Source organism: Mesoplodon bidens (assembly GCF_964165515.1).
Source record: "Mesoplodon bidens genome assembly, chromosome: 1".
Classification (NCBI taxonomy): domain Eukaryota; kingdom Metazoa; phylum Chordata; class Mammalia; order Artiodactyla; family Ziphiidae; genus Mesoplodon; species Mesoplodon bidens.
This window is the reverse complement of record NC_138176.1, coordinates 71016970-71037982: the sequence shown is the minus strand read 5'-3', so window position 1 is coordinate 71037982 and position 21013 is coordinate 71016970. Positions and strand designations below refer to the sequence as shown.

The 21013-nt window shown below is 33.1% G+C and overlaps 1 protein-coding gene across 5 annotated transcripts in view; it reads left to right on the top strand.

The window, feature by feature from the left end:
• Positions 1-21013, top strand: part of CENPE (centromere protein E) — a 73294-nt gene that overhangs the window by 20070 nt on the left and 32211 nt on the right. For 4 of the 5 annotated variants that reach the window (XM_081250224.1, XM_081250223.1, XM_081250222.1 and 1 more), the window contains exons 15-32: positions 578-666; positions 1271-1438; positions 5196-5270; positions 5495-5614; positions 7263-7385; positions 7468-7633; positions 8022-8176; positions 8676-8990; positions 9104-9376; positions 9531-9689; positions 12969-13172; positions 14885-15043; positions 16874-17164; positions 17290-17448; positions 18348-18638; positions 19880-20164; positions 20314-20472; positions 20698-20985. In XM_081250224.1, the coding sequence (XP_081106350.1) occupies positions 578-666; positions 1271-1438; positions 5196-5270; positions 5495-5614; positions 7263-7385; positions 7468-7633; positions 8022-8176; positions 8676-8990; positions 9104-9376; positions 9531-9689; positions 12969-13172; positions 14885-15043; positions 16874-17164; positions 17290-17448; positions 18348-18638; positions 19880-20164; positions 20314-20472; positions 20698-20985 (3479 nt within the window). The remainder of the gene's footprint in view (positions 1-577; positions 667-1270; positions 1439-5195; positions 5271-5494; positions 5615-7262; positions 7386-7467; positions 7634-8021; positions 8177-8675; positions 8991-9103; positions 9377-9530; positions 9690-12968; positions 13173-14884; positions 15044-16873; positions 17165-17289; positions 17449-18347; positions 18639-19879; positions 20165-20313; positions 20473-20697; positions 20986-21013) is intronic. The other variant, XM_081250225.1, reaches the window with a different exon arrangement.

Genomic DNA, 21013 nt, shown 5'->3' with positions numbered 1-21013 from the left:
CACATTTAAATAAAATTATATATTTTAGGTGTAATTACAATGGAGATAATGATAAAAATAAGTAATTTTAAGAAAGTGAACGTTCATGAAGTTCTCGATTTCTAGATTTCTTAAAAATAATGCATTATAGTTGAAACACATGTTTTTATTCTAATCATTATCCAGTTAAATTAGTATCCATATAACAAACATCAGCCTTCAACTCTGCTAACCTTGAAAGGATGGCATTTACACAGGAATCCGTTTCAAAATTATGTCTCCAACATAGTTATAAATATTTTGTAGGGGCATTTTTAAATCTACTTAATATAATCAAATCTCAAATTTAGAATTTGTCCTTTTTACCTATATTGTATTAAGGACCGCTATATGTTATCACTCTTTCTAACCAGTGCTCTTAATTGACAATAATATAAATGATCACATCTGTTGTTAATGTATTCTGGCTATGATCATACTGTGAGCACAATTTAGCTAATTTGAGTTTATTACCTCTGATCAGATTTTTTTTTATCTTTGAATTTTAAGAAACTTAATAACAAGTTTATGGATAAATTTCTTTTCCCTCTAATTATAGCTCTCTGTTCAGAGTCTGATATTTTCAGTAACACTCTTGATACATTAACTGAGATAGAGTGGAATCCAGCAACAAAGCTACTAAGTCAGGTAACTTAAATGTATTTTACAGAGCATTATCCTTTTACTCTTTTTAAAATTCATTTGTTATCAGGGTTTATTGTTGTTGTCATAACACATTTCTAGCTCTGACTTAATTTCAGTAACAGTTTTGGTTCTAATTAAGGCCACTAGAGTTTTAAAGATCAATAAATAATCCCTCAGTTTCACTTCCTAAATTCAGAGCTACCTGAGAAATAAGATAGTAAGACAAGTGGAGAGTTAAATTATCAGCCTTATTACTAAGGAGCTTAAGGATCTGTATCCCATTATGAGCCCTACCTCCTACTTCTGACTCAACTTTTCCAGTCAGACACAGAGAGAGCATTTGTTTATGTGATTTTTTTTTTAATTTTAACCCTTTCAAAACAGTTGTCTTCTATTCTAAGTTAGCTAGTTTACCAAAATGCAGATCCTTTATCTTACTCTGGATCAAGCTAGACCATTAAAAAGTTATTGAAGAAGGAAATGGCCTAAACCACCAAATGATTCAAGGTTAAATTAATTATTTGGTTAATCCAAATTTTGTTATAGAAACGAACAATATATGATTGGAATTCTCTCTGACTTGAAAATTTGGTTTTGTTTGCAATAGGAAAACTTAGAAAGTGAATTGAGTTCACTTCGTGCTAACTATGATAATCTGGTGTTAGACTATGAACAACTAAGAAGAGAAAATGAAGAAATGGAATTGAAATTAAAAGAAAAGAATGATTTGGATGAATTTGAGGCTCTAGAAAGAAAAGCAGAGAAAGATCAAGAGGTAAAGGATATGGAAATATGAAACTAAACTAAAACCACACGTTTAAATGAAGTATCGTTCTCTTAAAGGTATTTCTAAGGTTGAGATATTGGGGATCCAACCATTTTCCATATGTATAGACAATTTAGAGAATTTGAGAAATAATTTATTTCTATTTTTAAAAGAGTTGAATCATATTTGTTTCACTTGTGCTTATGCACAAGAAGAAGAAATTAAGAACATCTTTAGGAAGGTTTGGTGAATGTGCCTATTGATGGATTTGTCTTGAAGAAGTTATTTCCTTATAATTTGTATATTAAAATATTTAATTTATTAGCATATCAGAAGTCCCGCCGAGAATGTAGCCATTTCCTACTGAGACCGACATGAATTTTAATATCTTGCTGAATGTTTTATATATGGATACTACCTATTAATGGATTTTGTTTTCTTTAGAAAATACTTTCCTAAATAGCTAGAACATTAGAATAGCTAGGGAAGCTAATTTTGTGCATTTCTTTTTCCATATAAGAAAGTTACTGTGAAAATTAGTATAATTAATACTAAATAGTTTTAATGGAATTTTTAGAAATGAGATGGATCACTTAAATTTTTCAAGTGTGTAGTATTAGGCTACATGTTAAGAGAACGTAATCCATAAACCATCAGACTTTGGGGACTTGGTAACTGTCCAGAAGATTTAAGCAACTTCTTAGTGTGGAGAGTCTTTAACCTAGAGTTCATAGACCCTGTGAAATTATTCTGTAGAATTTTGGAGTGCATATTCAGTTTTGTGGAGTAAGAATCCATATCTGTTATCAGACTTGTGACATGATCCACGAATCCCCTCAAAAATAAGAGCTGGTGTTTTGATGTAGGTAAAACATGAGTTAATTTGCAGCTACTTATTTCTATATGGAGAACCCAAAGGGACACAGTTCCTTTTCCTCAGTATCATAGTTTCTCGCCTACTTTTCTTTTTTAAAAAGAAAATTTTTAAAAAAAAAATTATGTGCCAAAACTATTATTTCTGTTCTACCTACAAATTACATTTACTCCTACATTTCATTGGTATTATATCCTGAGATGCAAAAGTCTATAACTTCTCTACAGACTTTCATTTAATTTGTTTTAAAATTTGTGAATTCACAGAATGTGAATTTCATGAAAAGAACAGTAGACTTCATAAATGGTTTTATTGAGAGGGGGTGCTCTAGTGTTGTGGTTAAGAGCACGGTCTCTGAAGCAAACTACCTGGAATGAAGCCCTAGTTCTGCTGTTTATTAGCTCACCACAGATTTGAGCCTGTCACGAATTATTGGCAAGGCTTTGAGCAAGTCATCACATCTCTCAGGGCTTACTTTTTTGTGTATCTTCCTCCTTGAAGTTAGATCGGGAGCTTGCCAAGTCCCCTTCTAACTCCAAAATCTCACCTAATTTTTTGCGTATATCTTGTAAATAATACGGTATAAAATTACCTTTGGGCATATGTGTAGCAGTAATTTCTCTAATTTTTCTTACATCACTTATACATTCAATTAATTATTAAAAGCAAAGCTCACTGAATTGACTCACACACGAAAAGATTACAAAATAACACAGGGTATATGCCTTGAATCTCACATCTCGATTTTTTTTTTCCTTTATACAGTTAAGGGGGAAAATAATCCTATTCTCTTTACTTTTACTTGGACACACATTGAAATTCTAGGTTCTGCGAGGTAACCTAAAAGTTTAAGTAATATAAACTTACTCTGTTCAAAGACAGTTTTACAATAGCCATTTCATGTTAAACTACAAATACAAGTGTAGGTGTATGCAACAAAATATGTTCTGAAACCTACATTTTGGGGAAAAGTTTAACCAAAACGGAGTAAAGGTCAAATTACAGCATTAGGACATGTGGCCATTGCCCTAGTTTCCTAAGGGTTTTGTCAAAAATCACTAAAGCTGTGGATAAATTTCAAGTGGGGATACAGTAATATAAGATGTTTAAATAGTAATTTTAGAGAAAGGAATAAACAAGGTCAAGTATTATCACGATCAGGGAACAAGAGAAATTTCATCTCTCTACCTATTTTAACTTGATTTAATTTTATAATTTTCACAACTTGGAGATGTTTAAGAAGTTAATTATTTCATTTCACCTGCTGAAAATTACAGTTGAAATATGCAATATTTTCTTTGTAACAGTGGATTAACTTGATCATATCGTGTACTTTCTCTATGCTCTGCATCTTAAACAATACATCATTGGGAGAGTGTACTCAGCTCTTTTCAAAAGTTACTTAATCTTTTTCTGTTTATGTGAACCAGTACTTAAAATGAAGAGTGATTGCAAATGAGAAGTGGGGGAACTTTCCTTTCTAGATGTTTTCAAAGATTAAGTTTGATTATTTAGTTCTTCATTTCTGACATGTGGTATTCTTGCACAAAAGTTAGAAACAGGAGAAAAGGTAAAAGATAGAGCCAATTTAAATTATAATCAATACAGATGTCTAAAACTTTGCTGAACAATGGTAACCACTCATCACATATGACAATTGAGCACTTGGAATGGGGCCAGTCTTAAGTGACTTAAGTATGAAAAACAGAATATACAATATTACATTAATTTTTTAATACTGATGAAGAAATAATATTTTGCATATATTAGGTTAGATAAATTATATTAAAATTAATTCTGCCTGCTTCTTTTTACTTTTTTTAAAGGTGGCTACTAGAAAAATTTTAATTATAAATTTGGTTCACATTATATTTCTGTTGACTCATGCTGACCTAAAATATGAATGTCAAACCAGCAGTAGTCTAAAATCTAAAACTAGTCAGGACTGAATTAGACATCCAGAAAATATTATTTAAACAAGGTGCTATTTTTGTAAGTCCCTTACATTTGACTAGAATTTGCTTTTACTCTAAGGACTCATCTGATTATGATTAAATAATTCTCAGGGAAATTATGTTTAGCTTTGTTAAACTGTAGTTTACTTCGTTTGAACACAGAAGCTTCTGGTACTCAAATATTTAATGCTACAGATATTTCGATAAAAAGGAAACTTTAATAGAAATACTTGTATCTTTAAGTATTCTTTATACTTTTAGACAGTTGAACAATATAAAGCAATAACATCATCTTTCCAATATTTCCTGTAGAATAAACCAGCAAGGTAATAGTTGATAATGCCATACATATCTCTTTAGCTTTGGTGAACAGTAATAATATTATAAAGGTACCGCATGAAACTGTCATAATTCAAACCTAAATTCCAAGTCACAACTCATTAAAAAGTATGCCAGTATAAAGCTAGGTGGATAATTCATGGGAAGAGAAAAAAATCTTATAGAATAAATACATTTCTGCACTTAACTTACCCAAAACAAAAATCTATTTATAAAGGTTTGATTACCACTCTATCTTATACAGTGGTGGGTACTAATTTGCTATTGACGTTATTGTAGCTTTATTAACATGACATAACTGTTTTGGGGGTCATGCTTAGGCTTTTTTCTTATTTGCTGGTTTTGTGGGGTTTGGGGAATTTTTTGTTTTGGTTGGTTCAGTTAGGGTTTTATTTATTTATTTATTTTTAAATAACGAGGTGCTTCACTGCAGTAGCTTGAACAGTTGATCTCTGGTAGTTGAACTAGACTGATCTCCCAGTCTTTCTTATTGTGTTGGGTGATTCTAAAGCGGTGAATGAATGCTATCTTTTTTTTTTTTTTTTTTTGCTTTATTAACTATTGGTTTGCTCTGTTGCCTGTTCACATGCTCTTACAGATGCAACTAATTCATGAAATTTCCAACTTAAAGAATTTAGTTAAGCATGCAGAAGTGTATAATCAAGATCTTGAGGTGAGCATTTATGTTGGTATTTCTGTTGATAAGGAACAAAAACTATAAAACATACATCATATGTAATTGAGCATGATTTCAGAAAATAGAAGGAATTATATTCTTTAAATATCAAGTTTTTGAATTTTCCTATCTACCAGTTTAAACTGTTAAATGTAATTTATTTTTAATTCCTTAGAATTCAAACCCAATTAAATTGTTTCATTCTCCTTTACTTGTTTTAGGATGAACTAAGTTCAAAAGTAGAGCTGCTTAGAGAAAAGGAAGACCAGATTAAGAAGCTACAGAAATACATAGACTCTCAGAAGTCAGAAAGTATGGATATGGACTTGTCATACTCATCGGTAAAAATCAGATTTATTTTGTTGTGTCATCATTTTGGCATTTGTAGTATACTGTCATCATCATCATCTCAAATGTTTATATTGAGCCTACTGTGTGCCAGGCATTGTTCTAATTGTTCTAAATATAGTATTTTATTTAATCCTGTCAGTAACCCTATGAAAGAGGCACTATTAGTATCATTGCCATTTTATGGATAAAGAATCATAGAGAGTTAAGGATATTATCCTTTGATTGAATGTAAGTAAGTTAGAGATGAGCTTCCATTAAAAATCAGTAATTCAAAAAATTTTAATGTTTTTCAATTGTTTTATACAAATGCAGAAGTGTATAGTCAATATCTTCAGGTAAGCACTTAACATTGATTAGTAACTAGAACTGTAAAACATGTAACTGAGTATGATTTCATAAATTTCATTAATAGATATTAATGCATTCTCGTTATAATTATGTAACTATTTTAACCGTTTGATATTTTTCAGGGCTATAGCTGTAGGTGATTTTAGTTGGTATAAGATCATGGCATTAAATAGTATTGAATCTCATGGTGAAATTCACTTTTTTTTTCTATTTGCTTTCAATCCACCTGATTACTTCAAGAACCTCTCAGTTGGATTCTAGTTTTTAACACTTTTTTAAAAAGGCAACCGTTACTAGCTGGAAAGTTTAGAATATTAGTTTCTATTGTTCTTCTTTTGTTTTCATTTGAGTTTTTCAGAGTACTTTTTGTTACCTTCTATTAGTACTCTTTTGCTACCTTCTATTAATGACAAGTGATTCTTTTTAAAAGTGTTCTCATTGTTCTGAGGCCCTGGGAAGAAAGGCATTTTCATATCAGCCTGGGGTATCTGTTGATAGAATGAATGGCAAATAGAATTGCCCATTTTTTAAAATTGTTGTTTATTTCTTTCTCTTTATTCATCCAGTTTATTTATTCATTCATGCATGCATGTTTGCATTAATATTTTGCCAAGTACATATGGTTGAATTCATGTAAGTGCAAGTCATGTTGAAATGCCACTTCTTTCTAAAAATGAGCCTGTGGATTTTTTTTCATGTATTTATCAGTCATTTGCATTTTCTCCTCTGTGAGTTGCCTGTTCATATCTTTTCTCTATTTTTCTATTGGATTATTTATATTTTTCTTTTTAATTTGTGATTTAACATCCTTAATTTTAACTATTAGCTAGTCACCTGTCATGTTTTGCAGAGTAACAAAATAAAAATACATAGGAAACTTTAACAGGCTAGCTGAGCAACAATTGTGTTAACCTTTTTAAACAATAACAGAATTATTATAGTACTTCTATACAATGCTTTTATCCTTTTGAAAATATAGCCAGAATTTTTTAAATATTTTTTTTTTTGGCCACGCTGTGCCACTTGCAGGATCTTAGTTCCCCAACCAGGGATTGAACGCAGGCCCCAGCAGTGAAAGCACTGAGTCCTAACCACTAGAATTCAGGGAATTCCCTAGAATATTTTTACTATTTGAAATGTTAATTTTTTAATCTTTTCTAAAAATACATTTGGCAATTCGCATACTTTATCCATTTTTGATTTGTTAGGAATAACATACATGTACGTGTTAAGTCTTTTCCAACTCTAATAAAGTTAGATTTCACTAAATCCTTTTTGTCATGTGTATAGGAAAATACTGAAGACTTAAAACAAATGAAACAGACTCTGCTTGATGCTGAAACTGTAGCTCTTGATGCCAAGAGAGAATCAGCCTTTCTTAGAAGTGAAAATCTAAAGCTGAAAGAAAAAATGGTAAGTTATTTTTGTAATATTTTGTAAAAACAGGTACAATGATCAGTACATTTCTGTGAATCTGCAGTGTTTCTCTCAATAGAAAGAACTTGCAAGTACGTGCAAGCACATGGAAAATGATATTGAGTTATATCAAAGCCAGTTGGTGGCGAAAAAGAAAATGCAAGTTGATCTGGAGAAAGAATTACAATCTTCTTTTAATGAAATAACAAAACTCACCTCCCTTATAGATGGCAAAGTTCCAAAAGGTATTTTATCATTTCAGACTTATTTCTTTGCAAATCTGACTTTATACAGAAATGTACCTAAAAGATTTTGCAACTATATTGCAGTAATTAAAAATCCATTATTCTCTGGTGTTTTTAATTGCCTAATGTGAAGTTTTAATGTCATTTGGTATCAGTATTTATAAATGTTTCCTTGGACCTCAAACCATAAGGGTTTAAAAGTTTTTTTTCAAATAAATTGAACCCAATCTTGGACAAGGTGATTAACAATTGGATGTGTTGTTTACCAACACTGGCTCTTTCTTTAATAAATTTTATATAATCTAGTTAAATAATCTAACTATGTATGTAATTTAGATTTACCCAACAACTACAAGCTGTTTTATTTAACTTACTAAAAATTTCCTAGATTTGCTCTCTAATATGGAATTGGAAAGGAAAATTACCCATCTCCAGAAAGAACTGAATAAGGAAGTCAAAGAAAATGAAGCTTTGCGCAAAGAAGTTAATTTGCTCTCAGAATTGAAATCTTTACCTTCAGAAGTAGAAATGCTAAGGAAGGAGGTAAACACTTTTTAAGTAAACTACTCTTACCTTGAAATAAAAACCTTTGCAATAGTGCCTTAAATATTTTGCCATATTCTATTTTAAAGTACCAGCCAAGAGACTGTAAATGTCTGACTCAGTTTGTTAGCAATAGAAATATAAGTCAAATTCTAAGAAATGCCATGAAATGCCTGCTACACCAGAAAGTTAGAAAACACTTTAAAATGATAGATGAGGAATTAAAGGCACATGCTGATTGTGTTTCTACTGATTGTCTTTCTCCATGCAATCCTTACTAGAACCAGAGATTAGAAATCAAAACTTTGAAGGTAAAGTTAAACAGGATAATATATTGTTAAAGAGATGTCACAATAAAAATATTGCCTTTCCTCAGTCAAACCTTTGCTTAATTTCAATGTCTTGAAACTGAGGTGAGGCAGAGAAAGCTTTTTTCCTGAAAATTGCTTAAGTAGATCATATATTGCTAACATAACTAAGTTTGCTTTCTTTTCCGTAGATACATGATAAATCTGAAGAGCTCTGTATAATAACATCAGAAAAAGATAAATTGTTTTCTGAAGTAGCTCATAAGGAAAGTAGAATTCAAGATTTACCTGAAGAAATTGGGAAAACTAAAAATGACCTAGCAACTTCCCAGTTGAATTATGAAAGCACTGATCAAGAATTCCAAGATGTTAAAAATCATCATATTGAATTTGAGCAAAAGTATAAGATGGTCCTTGAAGAGAATGCAAAATTGAAACAGGAAATAGAAAATCTCTCTAAAGAAACTCCAGAACTTGGTTTAAATTTGGATGCTTTGAAGACAGAGGTTGGTACAAGACACCCTCTAGGGAAATGATCTTTAGTCTTAATGGGGTTTGGCTTCCATGTGTACATCACAGAATGCTCTGCTTTTCACATTTACTTTTTCTTATCTTAAAGCTCTCTCACAAAACCCAAGAACTTCAGCAGAAAACAACTGAGAATCAAAAAAGGTTAAAAGAAGTGGAAGAGCTGAAGGAACAATTAGAAAGTAGAGATTCTAGGCTGCACACTGTAGAAAAGGAGAAAACACTGCTTACCGAGAAACTTCAACAAACCTTAGTAGAAGTAAAAACCTTAACCCAAGAAAAGGATGATCAAAAACAACTCCAAGAGAGCCTGCAAACTGAGAGGGACCAACTCAAAAATGACATTCAGGATACTATAAACATGGTAAGGTTTTGACTGATTAAACTTTGAAATCTCAGAGCCTCTTTAAAAACATTACAGGAGCCATCATTTATTATTTATGATCAAGCAATAGCTATAAAATTATTTTCCTTGTTTCACATTCTAATGGAAATTATTTTCTATTTCTCTGACAAAGAATATAGACACCCAGGAACAACTACGAAATGCTCTTGAGTCTTTGAAACAACACCAAGAAACAATTAACTCACTAAAAATGAAAATTTCTGAAGAAGCTTCCAAGAATTTGCATATAGAGGAAAACTTAGGAGAAACTAAGGATGAATTTCAGGAGAAGGTAAGGGGTGTTTCTGTTCAAAGTTTTTATATGCTTGTATATGAGCTTTCTCTTAACCTCAACCACTTAAGTGCAGAACAGTAATCTCAATCTTATTTATTATTCACAGTGGTAATAACTCAGAATAATTTACATGCTTAAGTCTAATGTCTTTGAAATAACTTCAAATATAACTGCTTGCAATCATTTTGAAAAGGAAAAGACAAAAAAATACTAGTTCGGACTTTGAGCTGATATTTTTCTGAGGCCTATTGTAATTTACACATCTTTAAAAGCCCCTCTGAATTCTAAGAATGTAAGAAAGATTCAGTGCTTATTATTAATTATGGCTAAAATATTTGGTTTATGTTGGATTTTGTATACTGTATTTGTTTAGAGTTTGCTATAGAATCAATGTATGTATCGTATTTGTGTCTACTTTTAGGGTTTGGACCATAATTTTACTATTAGGTGCTTAAATCTTACCTCAATAATTCATTCTAGGTAAAATGATTCATTTTGTCCTGAGACCTTAGGAGAATAACTGCTTAACTAGTTATTCGATTATATATAAGAAAAACTAGGATGCTAATGGTGACTTTTTAAAGGGAGGTATATTAGCCTGCTAGGGCTGCCATAAGAAAATATCACAGACTGCTTGTAAGCTATATGTTTATCTTCTTTGCAGAAATGTCTGTTCAAGTTTTTCCCATTTTTAAATTTTTTGTTGTTGTTGTTGAGTTGTAAGAGTTCTTTGTATTTTTCTGGTTATTAACCCTTTATCAGTTATACGATTTGCCAGTATTTTCTCCCATTTCATAGGTTGCCTTTTCACTCTGTTGATTTTATCCTTTTTGCACAGAAGCTTTAAATTTTGATATAGTCTGATTAGCTTCTTTTTTCCCCCTTTACCCCTGGCACACAATATTCCTGCCTTGAAAAATGAACTTTCTCTTCTCTCTCCCTATTCTTGAGTCCTTCTCTCCTAGAAAAGCATTTTCACTTCCACTATTATCTTGTGTTCTCAGCTTATCTATAATTGGATCAACCATAGGCCAAAGGTTCTTGACCTTGATTTGAAATTTATAACTTCTACTTTCACAGGGGGAAGGTTTTTTGAACAGTTTTTTTAGAATAAGATACAACAATGTATAGCTGCTTTTTTTTTTTTTTTTTTTTTTTTTTCTTTTTGCGGTATGCGGGCCTCTCACTGTTGTGGCCTCTCCCGTTGCGGAGCACAGGCTCCAGACGCGCAGGCCCAGAGGCCATGGCTCACGGGCCCAGCCGCTCCGCGGCATATGGGATCCTCCCAGACCGGGGCACGAACCCGTATCCCCTGCATCGGCAGGCGGACTCTCAACCACTGCGCCACCAGGGAGGCCCTGTATAGCTGCTTTTAAACAAATGAACAATGCAATCATAGGGCCCCATGAGAAGGAAGCAGTAGAGGAGAAGTGAGGGAAAGGAAGAGTTATACTCACTGGGACCAACTGGCTCCTGTAGTATTATGTTCATGCTAGAAGCGTCCATGGTGATAAAAGAGTCTGATGGGATTCTCAGGGGCCATTCTGTTCATTAGAGATCTTGAAACCTGGGCTGGAAGTCTGAGATCACCTTGTTCTTGTGATAACCTTGTTCATGCTGGAATCACCCATGTGAGTGGGTCTGGGAATTTCCAGGGGCCCCTCTGTTCATCTGGGTACCACAGAACTCCATTAAGTAGGTCTATCGGGAATTCCTTGGAGTACCCGTTTTCAGTCCTGCTTGATGTGTCTCTTTGGAAATGCAATTTCTCTAGTGTGTCTCAACAGAAATTAGATTTTACTCATAACCATGGTAGCTGAAATACTTCCTAGGCTGAGTTCAGTATTGAAATGTACCTTGGGTATCATTATAGAATACTTCCTCTCCGTCTGCTTTGTCTTTGTGTATATTCCTTTGTTTAGGAGTAAAGATGCAGGCTTCTGAATTATAATATCTGACAAACTGCTCCCCAAAACTATATGTTCCCCACCTGGTGTATTGGGTTGACCAAAAAGTTCGTTTGATTTAAAGTAAAAATAAAAGACACATTTTTCATTTTCACCAAGAAATGTATTGAACAACGTATTCATTGACCAAACGAACTTTTTGGCCAACCCATTAGTTAGCTCTGTGCACACCAATGTCAGAAGCTCATGAATATTGCCAACACTAAGAGGTTAACTAAACAAAGTATGGTTTGTCCATATCCACTTTAGAGAATAGAGCAACTACTAAAAATACTAATTTGAAGATTACGTAGCAGTATGGGAAACTGCGTATGATCTAAGTGAAAAAGAAAAGCTAAAATGAATCCTTTGTATGTAAATTAATTATGATGGCTATGTTTTAAAAAAGTTAATGGAAAAAACTGGAATGAAATATTTTAGAACTCTAATAGTGGTTGTGTTGGTGACACTGGATGACATTTTTTTCTCTTTATTTTTCAAATTTTTTTCTAATGTTAATTATAGATTACTATAAAAACTTTTTAAAACATATGTGGCCAGTATGGAACTGAATGTATTTGTTGGGCTAGTATAAGGTTATATAGTGACACTCTAATTTCATGCCAACAATTGTAATGTCAGTCTTTATCTCCTTTTACCAAGGAGTTCACATTTTAAGTTACCTTTGGTTAAGACTTATTTATGGATAAATGAATTTATATAACATGCTTTTCTTAAGCAGTAAATGAAAACTGTATATTAAGAAAAGACGAATTATGCTATTATAATGTGAGATATATTTCTACCAAAATTATTGTGCCCTCTACATGTAATAAAACTCCAGCTTTGGTGAGTATGACTACCTCTGAAAAAAAGATTAATTGGGAATAGGGGCTATAGCTGGGAATGATTTCCAGCTTTTAAGGAAAAAAATAAAGTGACAGAGTTCAAGGCAGCTTACTTTTTCGTAAAGTCAGGTTAACCCATCATACATGAAGATAATTGTTAATTATCTAGAGCTGTCCAGGTAGTTCTTATCAGTGAACAGGCACAAGAGCACACAGTCTGGAGCCAGACCATTGGATTCAAAACCTGGTTATTCTTCCCTGGGTGACCTTGGGCAAGTGACCTATCCTCCCTGGTATTGTTTCCTCATCTGTCAAATGGAGATAATACTAGTACCTACCTCATAAGGTTATAGTGATGATTAAACGTGTCAATATATGAAAATAGTGCCTAGTACATAATAAGTAATATATGTTGGCCATTTTTATTATTATCAAAATTATTATTAACTAAGAAATTCTTCTTTAATGTATTTATCTTTTAGATGGTTGGCATAGATAAAAAACAAAATTTGGAAGCCAAAAACACCCAAGCATTGATTGCAGATGTTGAGGATAATGAGCTAATTGAGCAACAGAGAAAGATATTTTCTTTAACACAGGAGAAAAATGAACTGCAACAAATGTTAGAGAGTATTACAGCAGAAAAGGAACAACTGAAGACTGACCTAAGGGAAAGCATTGAAATGGTAGGATTTAGCACTGTATACTTAGCAATACAGTTTTGTCTTTGTACATTTTAGATTTTTCCAACTTTATTGAGGTATAATTTACATGCAATAAATGTATCTGATGAAAGAGCACAGTCTGATGACTTTTGACAAATGTCTCTACTTGTGTACCCTCCACCTCAGTCAAGATATGGAATATTTCCATCACCCCAAAAAGTTCCTTTGAGTTCTGATCTATTTGATCCTAATCTTACCCTCTGCCCCATATAGTCACTGTCCTTATTTGTTTTTTACCTTAATCACTTAATCACATTGTTTTCACTTGCCTTTCCCTTCTAGAACGTCATACAAATAGAATCACATAGCATACACTCTTTTGTGTCTTCTTCTACTTTCCTGCTTATCGCTGGGTAGTGTTCCACCGTATGAACAGGCCACAATTCGTTTAGACTTTAACCTATTGGTAGAAATTTAAGTTATCTCCACTCTCTGGCTATTTTGAATAAAGGTGCTATAAACATTCATATATAGATCTATGAACATATTTTTTTTATTTCTCTAGGGTAACTATCTAAATGGAATAGCTGGCTCATAGGTAGATGTATATTTAACTTGATGAAAATTTCCTAGACTGATTTCCAAAGTAGTTGGTACCATTTTACATTCCCATCAGCAAATTAAGAGAATACTGAGGGCTCATCCTCACCAACACTTCATAGTATCAGTGTTTTTAATTTTGGCCATTCTATTGGGTGTGTACCTCATTGTTTTCACTTGTCTTTCCCTAATGACTAAAGATATTGAGCATCTTTTCATGCTTATTAGCATGAAATGGCTTATTTGCCATTGTGTATCTTTCTATAAATTATCTGTTGTCTCAGTGATGTGTTATAGATTTCAGTGTACAGGTCTTTTCCATATTTTGTTAAAGTTGTTCCTAAATGTTTCTCTTCTATTAACGCTGTTGTAATTTTTTTATTTCACTTTTAATTATTTGTAGTTAATGTTTGCCAATATTTTCAAACCTACTTTATTTTTTTTTCTAAATTTAGGGACAATATAATGTGTCTAGATTGAAATTAATATTTTGAGAAGTTTGCTATGGATCACAGTAGAACCTGACCTTTTGTGTAGTTTTCCATGTTTCTTGGGATTGTCTGTTTGGTTAAAATTGCTGAATGTAAATAAGAATACAGAAAAAAGTCATATTTGTTTCTCAGTCTCTGGCTTGTGATGTTTTTGTGATATTGATACTTGAGAAAGTTACTGTTTAAGCTTAATAACTAGGATTAACCCACTTTATGCTAGCAAAGGATGCTGCCATTTTGAGCTTGCTATTAAGCAATGTATAAAACCAAAGTCATTCCAGCATATGAAAAGCCCATAACCATATATATATATATATATATATGTCTCATATATCATCTGTTGTCAACAAAAACTTAGAAAGTCTCTTTTGGCTTAGGGGTAGAAAATGAGCAAACCTTTCGTGACAGAATACAAAATCCATTTCTAATTCTCATGATAAGAATGTAAGATGAGCAATAAAGAAACAGTATTTAAAAAGCAGATGCTTGACCTTTATATGATTAAGACTCTTTTTTTAATTAGTCTTTTCCAATGTAGTTTGCCATGATTTCTTCATTTTCAGGCTAAGGCAAATGCTGATTTTTACCTGATTTCATAAATGTAAGCTAGTATTTTAATCTCAGCTTTTTTTTTAATTCTAGACCATTGAAAACCAGGAAGAATTAAGAATTCTTAGGAATGAACTTAAAAAGCAACAAGAGATAGTTGCACAAGAAAAGAGCCACGCCATAAAGAAAGAAGAAGAGCTTTCTAGGACCTGTGAAAAACTGGCAGAAGTTGAAGAAAAGCTGAAGGAAAAGGTGACTTTTTTAAGTTATCTTCCTGGTCATTTTTTCTGACTAAACTTTTTCTTTTTTTTTTTTTTTTTTCTGTAATAAATTTGATTCCAGCAGACCTAAATTCCAGAAATAATATATACCTTGCCAATGAACAGATCTTAATGCTAATATTTTGGACAATTTCAACTCCTACTGAGATGTTAACTAACATCCTTTGTGAGGATTATATTTTTTTAGTCTTTAAATGAGAGAGGGGGCCTTCATCTAAATGAATCATTTGATATATTCATTCATCAAGTACTGTACATTCATACAGTACCACCATGGGCCAGGCACTGTTCTGGGCTCTTGAGATACATTAGTCAACAAAACAAAGATTCTGCCCTTATAAAGATGTATTAGTTATTCTCTAAAATGTAAAATTTATCTCTACAGTTGGCCCTCCATATCTGCACATTCTGCATCCATGGATTCAACCAACCACTGATCAAAAATATTCAGGGGAAAAAAATTCCAGAAAATTCCAAAATGTGAAACTTGAATTTTACCACACACAGACAACTATTTACATAGTATTTACAACTATTTATGTAGATTTATATTGTATTCAGTATTATAAGTAATCTAGAGATGAGTTAAAGTATACTGGAGAGTATGCTTAGGCTATATGCAAATACTATGTCATTTTATATAAGGGACTTGAACATCCACCGATTTTGATATCCACAGGGATCCATGGATACCAGGGGATAACTGTATTACCATCTCTTAGATATTTACAATAAGGTGCTATTGTAAAATTTATAGAAGAGCTAAGACCCTTGTAACAATTGTACTCCTCAAGTAATTCTAAAATGCACCCACCAAGATCTTTCTGTATATTCTAGGAGTAGTGCCACATGCATTATAGATAATATATTGTGATTTCCATTGTGCTTCTGTATTTTTTTTTCCTAATATGGGTTCTCTTAATTCTCATCCTTTTTACTATAACTTAACTGAATATATTAAAACCTTACATCTATTTCATATTCCTCCTAAATAAGTGAAATCAGTAAGTTTATGTAAAAGTTAATGCCTCATTGTTTGTTTGGGCCACCCCATATGGACCTCATTGGGAATGAAAGTAAATTATCCAAGTTTTTAGGAGAAGTGGAATTATAGTTATTTGGCAGTTATAGCTGCATATTTAGTCTCTTTTTAAATTTTTCTCATTTTTACTTTACTTACCTAGTGGCACTCTATTAGTTTCCTAGGGCTTCTGTATCAAATTACCATATATTTGATGGCTTTAAACAACAGAAATTTATTTTTTCACAATTCTGGCTCTTAGAAGTTCAAAATCAAGATGCTGGTGACCAAGCTCCCTCTGAAGGCTCTAAGGAAGAATCCTTTCTTGCCTCTTCCTGTCCTTGATTCCCAGCTGTCCTTGGTACCCTTGGCTTGTAGCTGCATCTCTCCAATCTCTGCCTCCGTCTACCTATGACCTTCTCTGTGTCTCTGTGTGTCCTTTTCTGTCTCTTATAAGGACCCTCTCATTGGATTTAGGGCCCACCTTAACCCAGGAATATTTCTTCTCAGTCCTTAAGTAATTACATCTGCAAAAACCCTATTTTCAAAGAAGATCACATTCTCAATATGGGCAGACTTGAATTTGGGATGGGACACTATTTGACCCACTGTAGGCACTGTCTATAAGGTTACTTTAATTTTAGTGTTACTTGTCTGTTTATACTGGAGTAGTAGGCAGGGCTATGATAATGATTATTTCAGTTTGGCAAAGTACATTTTACATAAGAATTTTAAGAGGATATAGACAAAATGGTAATTATAAAAACTATATTTCTTAAGAGCCAACAACTCCAAGAAAAACAGCAACAACTTCTTAGTGTACAAGGAGAGATGACCGAGATTCAGAAAAAGATGAATGAAATGGAAAATTTAAAGAATGAACTAAAGAACCAAGAATTAACATTGGAACGTATAAAAATTGAGAGGCTAGAGTTGGTTCAGAAACTTGATGAAAATTATGAGGAAATGAAATTCATAACCAAAGAAAGAAATGATCTAAAGGAATTACAGGAGTCATTTGAAATAGAAAGAAATAAGCTTAAAGGACACATAAGAGAAATCGAAGCTACAGTAAGTCATACCCTTTTCTTTCATCTATTAAATGTTTCTTTAAAAACTGAGTCAGTTGGAAAGGGGGAGGCAATGTTGGGATGATGTTATTAAAATTATTCTTTAAATTTAACTTGTTAATAAAGGGTCTAGAAACAAAAGAAGAACTAAAAGTTGCCCACATGCTTCTAAAAGAGCACCAAGAAACTGTTGAAGAACTAAGAAGAAACATTTGTGAGAAGACAGCTCAAATAATAAATATTCAGAAGAACTTAGAAAAATCCAATACTGAATTGCAAGAAAAGGTTTGTCTTTTCTTCCTTTGCTCCTTGTCCCCTCTTCCTTTCTTTCTCTGAAAGAAAAATAAGCAGTAGGTAGTGACTGAGTTATGGTTCATTCATTTATTGGGTAGTATTTGTTGAGTGTCTAATGTAGCAGGTACAGTCCTGGATTATAGAAATAAAATGGGAACAAGGTGAACAAAATCTCTGTGATCATAGAACTTACTTTGTAGTGGAAAGAGGTTCTCAATAAATAAGCAGTCAAATGAACAGGATAATTTTAGATAATAGCAAATGCTATGGAGAAAATGAAACATTGGAGTAACTGGACCAACCTATGTTGAAAGCCTACTATGTGCCAAGCATTGAGACTGTGGATATGAATAAGACATTGTTCTTTTTCCCCAGGATAGGCATGTAAAAAAATCTCTCAATTCCAGTATGATAAATGCAGAAATCTGCTGTGCAAAGCTACATGGTACCACTAGTGATCATGGAAAGGGGGAATCAATCTGTACGCATAACAAATTTGTGAAGTAGCATTAGAACTCATCTGAGAATGGGGGCCATTCATTTATTGAGTTATAATCTGCTCAATTGTGATTTTTCTCCTGTTGCATTTGGGAACTGGTATAGAAATGAAGCATGCAACTGACTAGATTGATAATTTGTTGGTAAAGTGTGCTTTGGATGTAAGCTGGAGAAAAAAAACAATTATGACACACTATTACTAGCAGAAAAGTCATGAATAGCTTGAGTAGGAATCAAGAGAAAATGAATAAATAGGAGTTTGTGGTTCATGATAGGCCATGAAGGTACAAAATCACTTTCATTGCTATGGAAAGTAGCCTCATCTTTTCCCTTTAAAAAATTATGATAACACTCTCTAGATAGTAACCTTGGTATTTCATGAATATCACAAGATCCCAGTGCTTCATGAGGAACAGGAGCTACTTCCTAATGTGAAAGAAGTCAGTGATATTCAGGAAACAATGGATGAACCAGAGCTATTGAAAGAACAGTCCAAAACCAAGGATTCAAAAACACTGGCAAGTGTAGAAATGGAAAGTCTCAGGTTGACTGAAAAACTGCAAGGAAGTCACGAAGAAATAAAATCTCTCACTAAGGAAAGAAACGATCTTAAAATGACAAAAGAAGCACTTCAGGTTGAATGTGACCAACTGAAAGAAGAAATTAGAGAAACTTTGACTAAAGTAAGTTTCATCCTTTCCTCCCATTTTAATAAGTGTTTCACAAATAAGTCTTTGGGAAAAGTGGCATTTATAATGTTCCTACCAATTTTCTTTAAATGTCTCTTAATTATGAAGTGATTGGAAACAGAACCACTAAAAATTGTGCATATATACTAAGAAACTATGGAAAATGAGTTTTCTTAAATATTCAAAATGATTTAGAAAAAGCAGTGTTAAATTACAGGAAAGGATAAAGTCAAAAACACTGTTTTCTTCCCTTGTTTAAACCTATTTCCCCAGCATCCCATAACGCGCGCGTTACCATCTTCCTCACTGATCCAGTCAGAAATCTGGGAATCATTCCTACTACTATCCCTTCCTCCCCACTCACTCTATAATCCAAGAACCAAACCTTGTTGATTTTAAGGTGTGTGCCTGTGTGTGAAATCCTCCCACTCTTCTCTCCACATTGCTGATACCCTAATCCAAGTCACAATTACTTCTCTCTGACTTTGTGCAGTAGCGTCCTACCTGGTCTCCCCATTCATTATCATACTTCTCTAATTCATTCCTCTTTCTGAGCCCAAGTGATCTTTCCTTCTTAAAACCTTTGAATAACTTCTCATTGTTCTTGAAATACATACCAGCATGCTTCTTCACATGACCTTTGAGACCCTAGATCCCAGAACTTGCGGGTTTCTAGCCCTGTTTCATCTCACTCTTCCTCCTGCTTATTGTGCTCCAGCAACTCTAGTCTGTTGCTCTTCTGCATCTCATGGCTTTCAGATGTTCTGGTCTCCCTTCCTGTAGTATTTCCATAGTCCTCTTTGCCTAACAAGTGCTCTCATCTTTTAGATCTCCACTGAAGCTTTCCATCCCCTAGGAAGCCCTTCCTAAGCACTCACAATAGGTTAGGTTTGCCACTGGTAGCCTGAAAGAACCCAGCACCTCTGTTTGGTAAGATCTGGTATAATATGTATCTTTCCTTCTAAAGTACATAAGTCTCAAAAAGGCAGATCATGTAAAGTGTCATTTCCCGTTTCATCTCCAGTCTCTAATAGGATACTGACAACACAATGAGTACTCAGTAAATGTGTTAAATATCTGAATAATGGAAAAGTGGGTGAGTGGAAATATTGTTCTGTAAATGAGCTGTTAAATCCCTGACTTAATTGTTTTAGAAAGTATCCTTGTTTCTTTTCCCCTAAAATAAAATAAAGTATCTCTGGATACCAACCGTATTGTTTTATGATCCTCTTAAGATTCAAGCATCTCAAGAGGAACAGTCCTTCCATATGAAAGAAAAAGACAATGAGACTAAGAAAATAATGAGTGAGATGGAGCAATTGAAGGAGCAATTCAAAGTCAAAGACTCAGCACTACTAAGACTAGAAATGGAAAAGCTTGAGTGGTCTGAGAGACTTCAAGAAAGTCATGATGAAGTGAAATCTATAGCTAAGGAGAGAGATGACCTACAGAGGCTACAAGAAGTTCTTCAATCTGAAAGGAACCAACTCCAAGAAAACATAAAAGAAATGGTAGCTAAAGTAGGTTTCATCCTTTTTCATGTGTGTGTGCTTAGTATTCTGTAAGCAGATATCTTGGTAAAAACTAAACCTTTGGGGAAAAGAATTAGTTACAGTGTAATGGTTATAACGTTTTCATAAATTTCTTGCAATTTCCTTTAATAATGAAGCACCTAGAAACCAAAGAGGAACTTGAAGTTGCTCATTGTCACCTAAAAGAGCAGGAGGAAACTATTGGTAAATTGAGAGTGGATCTTTCACAGAGGGAAACTGAAATATCAAGCATTCAACAAGAATTAGAAACAACAAATGATGAATTACAGAAAAAGGTAAATTGGGAGTAAAGGAACAGTGGGAGAAAACTTAAGGGAGGTAGCTAACTGGATTACAAAGACTACTGTTTACCTCCTAAATTGTTTTAGAAAGCATACTGGATTTTTTTCCTTAAAAAATATACATACACATATATATATATATACATATATAAACACACATTTTTATGTGTGTGCGCACATAAGTATATTTTTGGCTATTATTTTATTATTTTTTTTAAGACCCAAGAGCTTCATGAGAAACAGAAACAATTTATTACCATAAAAGAAATCAGTGAAACTCAGGAAAAAATGAGTGAACTGGAACAGTTAAAGGAACATCTCAAAGCCAAAGATTCATCACTACAAAGAATAGAAAGCGAGAGGCTCAAGTTGACTGAGAAACTTCAGGCAAGTCAAGAAGAAATAAAAACCATAATTAAGGAAAGAGATGATCTGGAAAGGGTGCAGGAAATCCTTCAAAAGGAAAGAGACCAACTCAAAGAAAACATTAAAGAAATTGTAGCTGAAGTAGGTTTCCCTCTTATAATGTTTTTGG